Below are 16,299 nucleotides of genomic sequence, written 5' to 3'. Positions count from 1 at the left end.
TAATAATACATAAAAATACATAAAACATACATATTGTACAAATAATACATAAAGCAAAAATTAAATATTATAAACAAAAATAAAAACAGTTACACTTTAATTTGAAATTCTTATATAAGTTCAAAACTTCTTTATATATAAAAATAATTTAAAATAAAAAAAAGACGAAAGAAAGAATTATTAAAAATAAATAACAAATTTATCATTAACGTTATAAAAATTATTTTCAATTCTTTTAGTAATATTATATTGTTAAAATATAAATAAAAATAAAATTAGTTGCTAATTTATTTGAATATTTATATAGGTTTATATATAATTTGATGAAATTCAACTTTTATGTATATATAAATAATGTGATTATTTATATATTGTATTCCTGTCATACGTTCCAAAAAAAAAAATGTCTTTAATTTTTAAATGCACATTAATAAAAGGTCAATAACTATACATTTTAACCAAGAACCGTAACAGTTAACATTAAATAATTCAAAATTAAATTAAAAAATTTTAAAATAAAACTCAAAAAATAATAATTAAATTTGCTCTATATTATATTTTTCAAAAATAATTATTATTATCTGCATTTTACTTTTTCACGCACAAATAACTCATACAATCTGCTTTTTATACTTTAAAACGCAGAAGTAGTTATATTTTTGTCTTAGCAATAATATAATTTTTAAGTACTTGCAAAATATAATAAACTAGCTATAAAATTAACTTATTTATTTTTGAAAACAAAATATAACTGCCACGTCAGGCGTTTTATATTTAAAAACAGAAAAATATAACCCTTTTTTGTGTGTTGTAGTTGTTTTTGTAATCTCATACAAAATGTATGAAAGGTTGGTGCTTATATATATAATGCATGTATATATATAAAACATGCATAATATTAGGGATGACAGTTGTTAGAATGATAACTATATACTTAAATAAAAATGTAGATAACTTTTTGTTGCTGCTTTTTTTCTTAAACACTTTTGAAATAATTATTATTTTCGATCTCTAATTATAACGTTATTTTCCCAAAGTCAACATGTTTATAATGTATTTTAATTGTTGTGATTACTGAAGCTTTACAATATTTTTTTTATATATATAAAAGCTTATATATATATGAAGCTTTATATATATATTTATTATATATATATATATATTTATATTTATTATATATATTTATTATATTTATATTTATTATATATATTTATATTTATATATATATATATATTTATATTTATATATATATATATTTATATTTATATATATATATATTTATATTTATTATATATATACATATATATATATATAAACTATGCAAACATATTTAAATATATTAAGTTGATATACATATATATACATAAATCTGGATTGGATAAACTATGTAAACTGTTTTAAACATTTAATATTTTTTAAAATATTTATATATATATATATATCTTTGTACTTATATTGGATTATATTTGAGATTAATTAAAAATAAATTTTTAAAAAATTCTTTTGGCAAAAATGGCACTAGTTTCCATTACTTTAAAGTTGTGATGTCTAATATATGTATGTTAGTAAATTTATATATCTAACCTTTTTTATTTTATAAACAACTAAAATTATTTTATATTCAATTACTTTACACAAAATAAATAAACATGAACACATTTGAAACAAATATTAAAGATTAGTAAACAAAAAGTCAATAAATATTAAATAAATGAATATTAGTTAGTGATGTACATATATAATATGAAAGGAACAAGAAAAACAAAAAACAAAAAAATATTTTAATAAATATTTTAACAATATTCAGTCACTTTTATCTTCTCTTGCAGATAAAAATAATTTTTGACAAGTATAGGTCAGCGAGCCTAAAAATTAAAAAATAATAAAAAAAATTTAAATAAATTTAAATAATATATACTTATAAGTTTAATTAGCCAAACAGGTTTATTTCTCCAAACAACGCCTACATAATAAAATGGTATGCCAATTGCGGTAATGAGTACACCCATAAATACTTCGTAGGGTGCTGCAAATATTGGCACAACTATTAAGAAAGCACATATTATGACAAAGACGATCGGTATCCACAAAGAAACCTATGCAATGAATAAATAAAAACATTAAATTAATAAATTTAATCAACACAATAGACTAAATTAAATTATCTTCTAAATAAAAATTTACACACTTACCACAATTGGGCGCTCCATGTTAGGACGTGTATAGCGGAAGTATAGTACCGCGGATACGGAGAGCATGATAAAGAAAGATTCCACAATGCTACTATATGTGATAAGTACATAAACGTCACTTACGACAAGCATGATTAGTGACAACACACACTACAATAAAGTAAAATACATTTTGTTAAATTAGATTTTATTGTATATTAATTTATTAATTATTATTCAAATGTATACCATAAAAACCAAGGAAGGTAATGGTGTGAACTTTTTAACGCTTATTTGTGATAAAAGTGCTGGCATGTGTCCATTACGTGCACCTACGAAACACATACGGGAGGTAGTCATTATGTGCACTGATAAGCCTCCAAAAGCGGATATAGCCACTAATATTGGGATAATAAAAGAAAATGCACCCAATACTTTATTTCCAAAAGTCTGTGATTGAGAACAAAAGAGTAAAGTAATAAAAATTATAAATGGTTAATATTATTGAAAATAAATTATTTAGTAGTAAATATAATAAATTGATATAATATAATAATATGTCGTAAAGAAATTACCGATTAAAAGAACAAAGCGAACTACAATATATATACATGCGAAAGTCAACATAACGGATAAGTGGCAACCTTTCGAAGCCTTTAGCCACGAAGCTGTTCCCTTCACCAATATTATTTCTAAAAATTATTATCCTTTAATTATTCTCACCGTAAACCGCAAAGATCTTAAATAGACTAGGAATGTATGCTATTGATGATACGTTGCTGAACAGTGTCTTATGAGCGAAAAGGGACCTATATTATTCTCACCAAAAACCTCGAAGATCTTGAATAGAGTGAGTGTGCATGCCAATTTACAGTGAAATATTTAGAAATGCAGAATAAAATTAATAATATAGACCCAAAATTAAATAAGCAATCACTAAAGTACTATTTATATGAAACAAAGAAATGAAAATCAAGGAACCTAAACGGTCCAATCGACCTTCGGAGCCACCCCATTGAAGTGACTAGGTTTCTGCACCTGGATCCAGGTTAATTTTAATTTAAATCCCACATATCCCTAATCCACCTCCACTCCTTAATTCCACCCACTCTCACTCAACATACCCATACCCATCCCCATTCTAATCCATATATTTTTCGTGTAATTCCTTTCATGTTATCTACTTTCTACATCCCTGCAGGCTATCACAACAACATGAAATACTGTAATAATTTTTTCAGAACAGAATAAACTTTTAACTGGAAAATAAGAAGCGGATATTGATGCGTACATATTGCAAGAAAAGCTAGCAGATTGTAATCAATATCAAATCTCTCAAAAAATCTCAAAAAATTCATCAACTCTTACCACAGCAATAGCCTTTGAAGCAATCATTTGTTGCGGTGTCAATACCGCCAAATATGCGGTATTCGCCAATACATAAATGCCAGTCACTAAGGGTAGTGATATATATATGGCACGTGGCAAATTTTTATATGGATCTCGCAATTCTTCTGTCATAAAGTTTAAGTAATTCCAACCGGCATAAGAGAAAATGCCCGAGTAAAATGCAACTGCAATTTTTCCAGGATCGGTTTCGGTATCTTCAAAGGGTCTTTTAAAATTCTCCACATTACCTAACGATGAAGTACTATTTATAAATACATATTATTTAATAAAGAAGATAAAATCACTTACCCATACACATCCAAACCAATCCAACTAAAATAATTAATACAAGCGCTGCAATTTTTGTAAACATAATAACATTTTGCATTTTAGTTGTCACTTTCATGTATGAGGAGTTTAGATACGTTAAAAAACATATAGTAACTGCGGCTAAAAGTTGAAGGGCCGCCTCTGGTATCTTACAATTATTCTCAAAAAATGGTTGTAAGACATATGAAGCGAACGTTAGACCCATAATCGCATTAGTTGTTGGACTAAAATAGAATAGGTTAGAAACATATAGTATATTAAGAACACAGTTACAATAAATAATTGTGTAATTTGTATTTGTAGAATCAAAAAGTATTATTTTTATAAAGATATTTTATCTTTTATAATATTTTATAAAGATAGATAAAAAGAAGAAATTGTATATTTCTGTTTTCACTGTAGAACTTTACCGTCATTGTAATACCCGGTAAAGATAACAGTCTTTCACTGCCTTTCCTGATGGGTCACTATCGTTTAGAAAACCAAAGTCACTACCAGAAGAATTAATGTTCCCTTCAATGATTCTTGTCGCAGCTACAAGGACGACGAAGAAACTTTACGTCTACATTGTCATTACTATGTACATTGCCAACACCATTAAACATACTAGGGACTTGTTCTCTAAAGCTGATCTACAGAGCTTTCACTGCAATTCAGATTTTTTAAAAGTTAGAGTTGCTTTTAAACTCAATAGGCCTAAATGGAATGCTAAGATCGCGTTTATAAGTAAACCTAACCTAGTAAGCTAGTTCTTTTAACTATTTTTATTTAAACTTTTCTCATATTGTTATGTATTTGCTTTTTATTTTTTACTAGTTAGGTTTGCTAAGTAAGTAATGACGAGAGTTGTCCACAACAACCCAGTTTAGGTTAATGCATATAATATGGGTATCAATCGTTTTACAAATTGAGTTCTTATTTGATCGTCGCAAGAACCCTTATTTGTTCGTTGATGAAACTATTGATCATCCAATATATATAATGTAAAGAAGGTTTCGACCTCTATTACAGTAGTCGTCTATGACGTCTATGCAGTGGCGGAGCTAGACCAACTCTGCACGTCGGCGACATCAGAATTGCGAGGCCCCCTTTATAACCCAGTTGTAAAAGTAAATAAGTTTTAAAATTTAAAATAAACACAAATTAAAATACATGAATTTTCCTACTTTTAGTAGGAAACCCTATTCTTTTTAAATTATATCATAATGAAGATAGTCTCTCTTGGACCATCATATTTTTCTAGTACGTCTTAAACAATTTTATCTTTGCTTCTTTCTTTTCGTCGAAGCTATACTGACTGGAACTGTGAATATGAATCTGATTACTATATAAACATTAGGGAATACTTCGAATATAGTGAATGCCATTATCAAACCAAATTGCTCTAAATATTTATTAAGTGCTTAGAATCCACAGTCGGTAACTTTTTGCGAGGCCCCTACGGGCGCGAGGCCGTCGGCGGTCGCCAACATCGCTGACGCCTAGCGACGCCACTGCGTCTATGTTTAAATTTTTTATATATATAAATATATTAAAGAGTGAGTTTGCTTGACCTACAAATATCTGCTTATTAAAGAAAATAATTTTGATGTCTCGTATAAATTCATAAATATAATAAAAATTTTTTTATTATATATTTTTAAAAATTAAATAATGCACAATACATTATCCGTTCACTAGACAGAACATATTTTTTGTTTTACTTTTTTGAGTCCAACATATACTCTGTCACTCATTTCGCTAAATCATCACAGTCTGCGTTTAAATACTAGAGTAAAATTACAACTATTATATATTATTCTAAGAATGAGTCACTCCAACCCTAAAAAGGGTAGAAGTCTCCCAGCATAGATAACCCTAACGTTGGTAGCATATAGCACCAATTCCACCAATCATTGTAGATCGATTGCGTATTATTAGACTATATGTAGCATAATTTTCGGCATTATTTGAACACCGTACAAAGAATGTACTGCCTAATTAAATATTCTTGAAATGCTTGCTATTTTTTATTATCAGTCACTCAATGAAAACTAGTTCTTATTTGTATTTACCCAGATTAAAATGAACTTGTTATTCTAATATCAAAAACAAATATTTAGTTGCTACACTCGCAATAGAAGCACAAATAAATAAATAAAGTAGATAATTATGTAGTTATTTTTTAATTATAATGCGTTCTATATATAATATATTAAAAGAATTAGAGGCGCACTTAAAATACCTCGAGTTTTTGTTTATTAAAATGTAAATATTATAATCGTAGGCCACTATTTACATCGTAGTTATCATCACAAGAGAGTTACTTTTGATCAACATAAGATATTGTAAGGAGCTCATATAGTAACCAGAGAGATTAACTCTTCAAAAAGAGTGCGTATAACATCTTGACTAGTAGTATTTTATGTAGGATTGAGTAAAGGCAGTAATACGTCCTAACATTAATAACTGGCTGTAATCCAACATAACACTTCTAATCTCCAGTACACGACGTCTTCTGACAAAACACCAAGACTAGCACGAGTAGTATCGTCTGACAGCAATATATCAGGCACGTGGATACAACGATCGGAATAATTATCGAAGCATGATTATTCCAAATAATCATAGTCATAAAATTAGCAAACCAGCATTATATTGTAATTATATTAGATTTACTTAGAATTACTACACCAAATTGTCTTTCACTTTCAAAAATAAAAATTATATTGCAACGACCCTTGGACAACGGCTAAGTATATCTCAGCGTTAATAACGAACAATATCGTGTCGTTACAATTGCCTTAAAAATCGATAAGTACAATGTATATAAATGAAAAAACCCTGTTTATTTGAGTAAGAAATAGAACTAGAGCGACCCTAAAGATTTTGAATTTTGTTCTAGTGGGCACTGAAACATAAGGTAGAGTACATTTTCCTCCTCATCCACAGACCCATACAAAAGCCGTTATAGGGTAAGCCCAGTCTCATAGCATGTCTTCCTAGTACACAATGACACGTCAGCACCGATCTTGTAGTGCTTAGCTCATTTCGGTTTAGTTAAAGCAGTAGTATGTTTGTACTACTGGAATGTTTATTGTTTGTAACAGGTCGATATTGGGGTCTGACAGCAGGGTTAATCTGGACAAGTTTGTTTAGTTATGCTCAGATATTTTTGTTTAATTGTCAGCTTGACCGTTACAAATGGTGTACTCAAAAAGTGAAAGTTAGAAAGCAAAGTGCTTGTGTTGACAAGCTCATTTGCCCTGCAGTTGCCCAAGATGTCTTGGTGTCCCTACCTTATAAATAGAAGTTCGGCATTGTCGGACTGTTAAGGATATAGCTTTAGTACTTACCAGAGAGTTAATAAGTAAAACTTTAAGATCATATTGATATCATAACTTAATCTAACTAAACTCAAAATTATACAATGCCTACATCTTCATTTTCAAGTTAATGAAGGGAATAGTAATATGCCACTGCATATTAAAAAAAATATTACCAATAGTTATTTATGGACTAAATTTGCGGTAAATTAGATTTAGAATCTACATTATATTGTTTCTGTTTAGATCTACTTTCTGCACAAAAAGTATTCGGATTTTGTTGTTTGTTAACTACTCCTTAAGTAATAGACCTTTTTCAAAAAAAATTTTTTTTATTGTGTTGGTACACCCTTTCTTGGCATATGGTACAAATTTGAGCGCCATCTGTCAATTAGTTTGTTTACAGCAGCTGTTAATGTGAGACTACCTCAAGTGCATTTAGCGATTTTTACTATGGAAAATTCTTGTTGTACGCATTTTTTGAACCCAACACTGCACCACTGTCATCGCTCAAGCACCATATTCGCCAGATCTGGATTCGTGCAACTTTTTCCTGTTCCCGAAACTCAAATTGCCCCTTCGTGGTAAGCTTTTTGAGTCGATTGAATCGATAAAAGAGAATTCGCTGAAGGAACTAAAAGCCATATCTTCACGGGCCTACGAAAAGTGTATGGAAGATTGGGTTAAGCGTTGGCATATGTGTATCGCTTCAGAAGGAGCATATTTTGAAGGAGATAAAATTTAAATTTGTGTGTTTTATTTACAAAATCCGAGTACTTTTTGAGCAGAAGGTATGGCTTACTAGATCACGTTGGGAAAAAAAGACTTTTCTGCCTTCCCCGAATTTTTAATCCACACTCGTACTTAATAAGCTCCATACTTCATAAGATCGACGATAACTAAATTTTAATTTAGTGTAAATATTTGCATCTTCTCCGACTTTTTGATTGACTGTCAAAGTTTGATTATTCAATTAACACTGTCCTATATGTGTATTCAGACAATATTAGATACCTTTTTAAAAAAACTAATATTATAAATATATTATCACTTATAAAAAAATTAAAATTTTTTGAGACGAATTAGTAATGGAGATACTCTTATCTCCATTACTAATTTAATTTCATGGATCTCTGAATTGGTTTACATAAATATTTACAACATTTTACGCAAGTGTGAAACTAAAATAATATTTATAAATCGTATCTATTGTTAAACTTTCCATTTAATTATAAAATTTATGACAATCGTGCCACTACGTAAACAAATTCTATTTATTGATCTTCGGTGTATGCATGACCATAACTTCGATATCTCTATTTCTATTTCTAATTCAAAAAAATATGGTATTATATATATACATATATAAGTTAAAATCAGCAAGAAAAAAAATAAATAAAAAAATGAAGCGATAAAAATAATTTAAACAATTTATATACGAAATACCGCAAAAACTAGATACTCGTAAATGAAAACGGAGTAAGTAAATTGAGACGCTATCAAAACAATTAACTGTGTAGACACACAAAGTAGGTCTTGAGAATTATTAGATATGATATGATAGTGTCGTGTGATTGGAGAACATAATTATATTTATTAACACAAGCGAAAAAAAAAATTAAATAAATAAATTCCATGCAGACATTTGAGTGATTAGACAATTATATATATATACATATATATATTAGAAGAGAGTGTAGTAAATATTTAACAAAGTTTAAAAAACCATATGTATATATAATATTTAAAAAAAAAATTAACATTTTATGCAATATTGCCACATATGACTCTAACAAAGTCACCTAAAGTCATTGGCATTTAAAACCAATTTAACGCATTTCTATATCAATTGAGGCAATTTAGAATCTTTAAGCAAAGAATCAACTTAAGTTTATCAATTAAATCTGCAGCAACGTAACTAGATTATAATAATAATGCAGCAAAAAAAAATTTAAATAAAATTTAACTTACACAAATATCATCATCGCATCCCAGAGATAGAGAAATGCCGGTAATGAACCATAAGCCTCAAGTATATAAGCATAATCTCCACCAGATTTTGGTATGGCGGTACCAAGTTCAGCATAGCATAAAGCGCCAATCATCGATAGTAAGCCTGATAGAACCCATATCACAAGCGATGTACCGACAGCGTCAACCTCACGTATCACACCTTTCGGAGATATGAAGATGCCCGAACCAAATATAACACCCAATATAATCGCAACACCCTCTAACAGCCCAAGTTGCTTCTTCATACGCACCCTGCTATCGTTAGATTCTGCAGATCCTTCACGCTGTTTGTTAGCTCCACTACCGCTGGGTGTATTATCATCTCCGTTCATACCCAACACCGGTGGATTTTGATTGCTAGGCGTCAGTAAAACTACTTCACTAGTGGGCGATTGTAAATCATATTCAGTCATTTTTCAACCAATCTATGCACATCCAAACCGCTGCACGTTTATGCGAAGACTGGTATCAAAAAATTTGCCTAGAATTGTGTTACGTTCAAAATTAAATTCAGTTGAGATTGATTGCTTTTTTTATTTTTGTTCTTGTTTTGTCTTGCTTTCATGCGCTGCTCACATTTATGTGTTAAAGCATTCTCGATAATCACGTTTTCGTTTTTGTTTTGCTACAAATATTCATTGATTTTTTTCGCGGCTTTCGATATTTGTTTTGAATGGCATTCGTAGCGAAAATATTTTCAACCCCCAAAAACGGTTAAAAAAAACTGTATTATTCGCCACTTTAAGGTTAGAAATTCTTATTTAAACAGATGAAAACAAAAATGTATTTAACTAATTATCACATATTTTCACATTATTTATTTTGTAGCAATTTTATTACAAAGTACTTAAATTATAATAATTCATAATTTTTTTAATTTTATTTTTTACTTTGAAAACAGTATATAACTGCTACACGCTCACTAACGTCAGAACTGGCATAAACTGAAGAAAAGAGTGCAAAACGCATAAATAATTTGCCAGGGTTACCGTTATCTGAAAATTTGCATTGACTAGTACATACTGACCTTTCAGAATTTGAACATGTGATTGTAAGTGATAACATAGAACTTTCCAAATAATTTAAAATAAAATTAAAATTATGGTTATATGGGCAAAGTTATGGTAATATAGACTGAAATAAATAATATACGCATACAAAATTTTAATATGGGATTGTTAATTATAATATAGAAGTTTCGAAATAATTAAAATAAAGTAAAAATTATGGTTATATGGATTGAAATAGAGAATGTTATATACGTATATAATATCTATATGTGATTGTTGATTGTAATATAGAACTTTCGAATTAATACAAAATGAAGTAAAAATTATGGTAATATTAAGTGAAATATATACACCATAGACAAATAACATATAATATTTATATAAATAATATAATAATAACATAAAACAGAAAAATATATAGTATGTATAGTATAGTATATATTCTACCTTTACTCAGTTAATACAATAAGATTTTTTATTATGTTCTTTTTTATTAAAATTACATATGATCTTAATATAATATAAATAGAAGGTAGTATTATATTGTTTATAACAATAAATTAATTATAAATATTGTGCCAATCAAATGTTAAAAGAAAGAGGGGAAAAAAATATAAGACATTAAAATAAATTACAGTCTTATGTAAGATTTCGTATATTATTTCTATTCAGAAATGAAATCTTATGGTGTCATATTTCCCTTGTTGTCTAGATCTGATTAGAAACCTCACCAGGTATCGAAAAAATAAGTTAATTTAATGCATTGTCCGTAATTCAAAATTCTATGCGAATTCTCAGAAAATATATAAATCAAGCAAAATGAATCTTTGATGCCTCTACTTTATAATAGAATTTTTTTTAATTGTGAACTTCGGCACTACAATTTACAATCTGAACCCAGCTTATCCTTATCTATGATGCATAGATAATGTGTAAACACGTTACACTGTTATGCCGCAGTTTCAAAACTTCAATTACATATAAATTATATGGGGAATCTACCTGATAACAATACATGTGCTCTACAGACGTACATGTACTATTATCTTGATATGATGTCAAAATGCCACTCAACCTCAAGGGTTTTGAAGTTGAACTTAATACTTAAGTGGGTAGATATACAATGCTGTTTTCTCTCTCTTCACCATATCTCTATCGGACTCAGCCTTTGTTGTCTTCGGCCGATCATAATCTTCTCCAAATGTAAAAACTTGTCAAAAATGAAAGATTACATAGTAAATATTTATTGCCTGATGTCTATCCACTTTGTTCGAAGTCCATTGTAAAAGTGGTAAAACATTAAAGTTGTAAGGAGGGGATTAAGGGATAGATCCCTTCCTTAAATTTGTAGATAGTATTATCTACAAAGAATACACTGCAACAACACATTCAAGAAAAATATTTTTTAGCATATCCTGCCTTCGCACAGTCTCGGCTGCGCCACTGATCTACAGTATATAATCGAAGATATTATGAGTTCATTATTTTAGAGCACTAAACAAACATGAATAGAAGTTATTTGATTTCGTAGAAATTAGAAAGTGTATCCATGTAACTATCGTGTCACTAGTACAAATATTACATTAGAAATATATACCATTTTGTCTACTATATAAAATAAGTTTCAATAACAATATTATATCATACAATGAGTTGCTTTAATGATAATTACTTTTTACAGTTTAATGAAGCTTATTATTATGCTACATGCGTCACACTACAAATACATCCATTATTTCTTTTCTTTTGCATGGAGTTTAGAGTTGATCATCTCCTTAAATTGTGATAAAATTTTATTTTCACGCTTCTGTCGTTCCTCTTTGCTAAACATAGCAAGTGCACGCTTCTCATCAGCAGAATAGATCTGATTTTCTTTACGTATACGTACCGCTTCCATACGACGATGTCTATAAATTAAAAGATGTAAATTAGTAAATAAAATTCATCTTCAAAAAATACTGAATAAACTTACCTGCTGCCACTCATAACATAACCCACATCTTCGAACGTTGCTATTTCCTCAGAAGTAAGACCAATTTCACCACGTCGGGGTATGCGTTTTCCTTCAGCAATGTATGCTGCCATTGCAGCACCTTCACCAGGCAACAGTGCACGTCCAAAATCTTTTTGGTTTAACCCGGTAGTTTGACGCAAGGTGGGTCCAAACTCTTCATTATCATTTATGCTTGTTTTTGATGTTGCAATTTTATCGGAATTTATTTTTTCTTTATTTTTCTTTAATTTTTTATCTTTTGTTTTCTTGCGTTTCTTTTGATCAGAAGCATTCTTTTCTACCCAAACTTCCTCTCCTTCACCTTCACCTTCAGTATCAGAACTTGAACTACATGTACTATCATCGGAACTATCATCAGAACTCTCATCGGATGTAGCTGAAGAATCAGACGATGAAGATTTTTTAGATTTTCTTTTTTTAGATTTTTTACTAGTTTTTGATTTTTTCTTCTTAGATTTTTTTGATTTCTTTTTAGACATTTTTTTATTCTTTTTCTTTTTTGTTGGTCCTTTATATGTATGTTCCAACAATTCCACATCGCTTTCAGCACATGAAAAATTTTCAATATGTGCAGGACTTTTACCCCATATTTCAGCAACGCCTTCAGCGCCAATACTTTCACGCTGTAAACGTCTTGTGTCCATATATTTCATTTCAGTTTTGTGTCTTCTACTAGATTCACCATGCGGTCTATGAGGTTTTGTATCACGTGGTAAATAATTATTATCATGAAATCTATCGTTTGGCCAACGTTCGCTGTTAATACTATATTCAATATTTTTACTGACTGAATGCGAGTGTCTATCATTCTCATGTGTATTTGATTTTGAATTATTATTGTGACTTCTCGAGTGTGATCTGGATCTTCGATGTCTTGAACCATTGTCTCTAACATCATTACTTTTAGAGCGTGATCTTCTCCTTTCAGAATTTCTGCTAGAACTTGAAATTTGTTTACGTTTGAATGGATTTGTTTCACGTGAACGTGATCTTCTAGAGTTTGTTTGATGCCGGCTCGAAGTTTTATTATCTTTCTGGCGCGAACGAGAACGGCGGGAACTACGTTGTGGACTACGGCGTTTATTAGTGCTTTTAGAACGTGATCTCTTTCTCTGTACTATACTACTTTTTTCTCTTGAGCGTGAACGATCACGTCTTTTATTCTTTAGACTTCTTGATCGAGTTCTTCTCCTTGATTTATTGCGACTATGTTTACTAATAGCGCTACTTTCACTACTGCTACTATCACTTCCTGAACTACTCGTACTGCGGCTAGAACTTCTGGAACGCGTACGTGATTTGTATCTTTTTGAACTTTTGGTGGTAGGTGAACGGATTCGCCCACTCATATTTGCAATATTATATAAATTTATAATATTTATTTAAGTACGATCTTGTTCACCAACAATAATTTTTTTTGTGTTTTAAATCTGTATAGATAGGAAAACAATTTTTCATGCAACCAAGCTGACAATGCAAAGTCAAAATTGATTCGCGTTGCCAACTTCATTTTCATAATTCCTAAAAAGCAAGTTCATATCCTAACATAGAAGAATATTGGCTATGTAGATCTATAATAATTTAATTACTGTTCCTAATATATATTAGTATTTATATATATATTTGTTTATTAAAGTGTAATATAAAAATTATTTTCATTATTGCTTTGAAATAAATTTAATATTGATTTTAAATTTTTTATTATATTTTTTGTTTTCAGATATGCCAAATTGTTGGTTAAAACTTTTGGCTCATAACAACAAAATGAATCGAAATACACGTAGGGGAAAAGGTAATAATTGTTAAAATTTAAATATTTAATATATGATATATTTATAAAATATTTGACATATACAAACATATAAAGCAATGTTTATATAAATGTTTTCATATATTATAATAAAGCTATGTTAAGTATAATTGTCTTATTTTGTACGTAGAATTAATTACAATTTAACACAAAGTACAAATGAAGTAAAAAAATGTAATTGAATCAAATACCAAAACAATAGCAGATAGTATTATATGGCATTTACACTAGCCACAAATGACTCATATCAAAACAGTCATATAAGGCCAGTGTAAATGCCATATTAACCTATTCTCGATTTTAGAATGCATTGGTTCACTAAAATCTTATTTACTTTACTTTTTGATTTTACAACTTTTTAAAATGCACTAACAGTGCTAATAATTCCATATTTTATAATTATAATGTATACCACTACAATAAACTAGAATTTTTAATAGAATGGTTGTCTTTTAAACAGACAAGTCTTTAAACTTTTCTTATTCTTAACTGTTTACATCATTAAACTTAATATTTTTTTTTATTTCATTATAAATAATTATGTGTATGTTGCTTGAATTCTTTTCTAGTCAGCTGTTTTTTAAAACTGTCCGTACCACAATAATAATTTTAATTAAAAATAGTTTATAAGACATTATAATTATTTTGCAAATTGCATATATTACATTTCATGTACATATATAATGATATTAATAATTGCAAAATCATTTGCAATTGAACGTATATATCCATAACATTCTTTTATTAAAAATAGAAATATTTTTTAAGAAGTTGGCTACTCTACATGCAACGTATATATTTGTAAATTTTGACATTTTGCACTTGTGAATGTGACGTGTTAAATTTTCCGCTGCCATAGTGCTATTTTACACACAAAATCTTAAATAAAACATAAAATAGCTTATTAATAATTGAAATCTGTACTCGCTGATAAAACTTAAGTAAAAATGGGTTCTTTTCGTCGTGAGAAAGAGGATGAAGATGAGGGTAAGTATGTGTGAATGAATTTATAAAAGCCAAAACCGGAGCACCTTCTGACTGCAGTGATTATTCAGCGTAGTCAAAACTGATGCAATATTTACATTTTTAAGTAAACAATAACAAAATGCACATATTTTAATACTTAATACATAAATTAAAAGTTCTTTCGAATTTATTACATTATAGGCAGCACCAATATATATCAGAATTTAGAGAAAACCTCAGTATTACAAGAGACACGCACTTTCAATGACACGCCTGTTATTCCAAGGAAATGCATACTAATTCTTACCAAGATACTTTACCTTATCAATCAAGGCGAACAGCTGGTGGCTCGCGAGGCCACAGATTGCTTCTTTGCCATGACAAAACTATTTCAATCAAAAGACGTTGTTTTAAGGCGTATGGTATACTTAGGCATCAAAGAGTTAAGCTCAATCGCCGAAGATGTGATTATAGTAACAAGCTCACTTACTAAGGATATGACAGGCAAAGAGGATTTATATCGTGCCGCTGCAATACGTGCACTTTGCAGTATAACAGATCACACTATGTTACAAGCAGTGGAACGTTATATGAAACAATGTATTGTAGATAAAAATCCAGGTGTTTCCTGTGCTGCACTTGTTAGCTCATTAAGATTGGCAAGCACTGCTGGCGATGTTGTCAAAAGATGGGCTAATGAAGCACACGAAGCACTTAATAGCGATAATATAATGGTACAATACCATGCACTTGGTTTACTCTATCACATACGTAAATCTGATCGTCTGGCTGTATCCAAACTGGTAAATAAATTGGCACATAGTGGTGTGAAGAGTCCATATGCTGTCTGTATGCTGGTATGTAATAAAAATAAATCAAATTATAATTAAAACAAATTATACTATAATATTTTCCTAACACAGATACGTATTACTTGCAAACTGCTTGAAGAAGAAGATCAATCTGCAGATGAATCGCCATTATTTGCATTTTTGGAATTATGTTTACGTCACAAAAGTGAAATGGTTGTCTATGAAGCAGCACATGCCATCGTTAATCTTAAAAACACAAATCCCCGCGCACTTTCGCCGGCTTTTTCTATTTTGCAAATGTTCTGTAATGCACCAAAAGCTACTTTACGCTTTGCTGCTGTACGCACGCTTAATAAAGTAGCCATGACCCACCCAGCTGCTGTTACTACATGTAATTTAGATTTAGAAGGTCTTATAACGGATTCGAATCGATCTGTTGCTACTTTAGCTATAACTACGCTCTTAAAAACAGGCGCTGA

General features: G+C 29.5%; 3 protein-coding genes across 3 annotated transcripts in view; 1 reads left to right on the top strand and 2 right to left on the bottom strand.

Annotated features, from left to right (window-relative positions):
• Positions 1–1,740: 1,740 nt before the first annotated feature.
• On the bottom strand, positions 1,741–9,968 carry LOC119684224 (Y+L amino acid transporter 2-like). Its single transcript, XM_038098223.1, has 7 exons — positions 9,167–9,968; positions 3,870–4,114; positions 3,540–3,808; positions 2,421–2,621; positions 2,193–2,342; positions 1,919–2,096; positions 1,741–1,865 (listed from the first exon to the last, which is right to left on the bottom strand). Exons 1-7 carry the CDS (start codon positions 9,619–9,621, stop codon positions 1,804–1,806), a joined length of 1,560 nt encoding a protein of 519 aa, XP_037954151.1. The 5' UTR covers positions 9,622–9,968; the 3' UTR covers positions 1,741–1,803.
• A 1,886-nt stretch (positions 9,969–11,854) lies between these two features.
• On the bottom strand, positions 11,855–13,781 carry LOC119679841 (NKAP family protein CG6066-like). Its single transcript, XM_038092411.1, has 2 exons — positions 12,191–13,781; positions 11,855–12,125 (listed from the first exon to the last, which is right to left on the bottom strand). Exons 1-2 carry the CDS (start codon positions 13,579–13,581, stop codon positions 11,951–11,953), a joined length of 1,566 nt encoding a protein of 521 aa, XP_037948339.1. The 5' UTR covers positions 13,582–13,781; the 3' UTR covers positions 11,855–11,950.
• A 1,065-nt stretch (positions 13,782–14,846) lies between these two features.
• The window catches only part of LOC119676492 (coatomer subunit gamma-like), a 7,110-nt gene continuing 5,657 nt past the window's right edge, over positions 14,847–16,299 (top strand). The window contains exons 1-3 of the mRNA XM_038087731.1: positions 14,847–15,029; positions 15,210–15,865; positions 15,932–16,294. Of these exons, the coding sequence (XP_037943659.1) occupies positions 14,990–15,029; positions 15,210–15,865; positions 15,932–16,294 (1,059 nt within the window). The 5' untranslated portion in view covers positions 14,847–14,989. The remainder of the gene's footprint in view (positions 15,030–15,209; positions 15,866–15,931; positions 16,295–16,299) is intronic.

The sequence above is a fragment of the Teleopsis dalmanni genome, chromosome 2 (genome assembly GCF_002237135.1).
Source record: "Teleopsis dalmanni isolate 2A chromosome 2, ASM223713v2, whole genome shotgun sequence".
Classification (NCBI taxonomy): Eukaryota; Metazoa; Arthropoda; class Insecta; order Diptera; family Diopsidae; genus Teleopsis; species Teleopsis dalmanni.
Note: the sequence above shows the minus strand (reverse complement) of the source record. Positions and strands in the feature narration are given on the sequence as shown.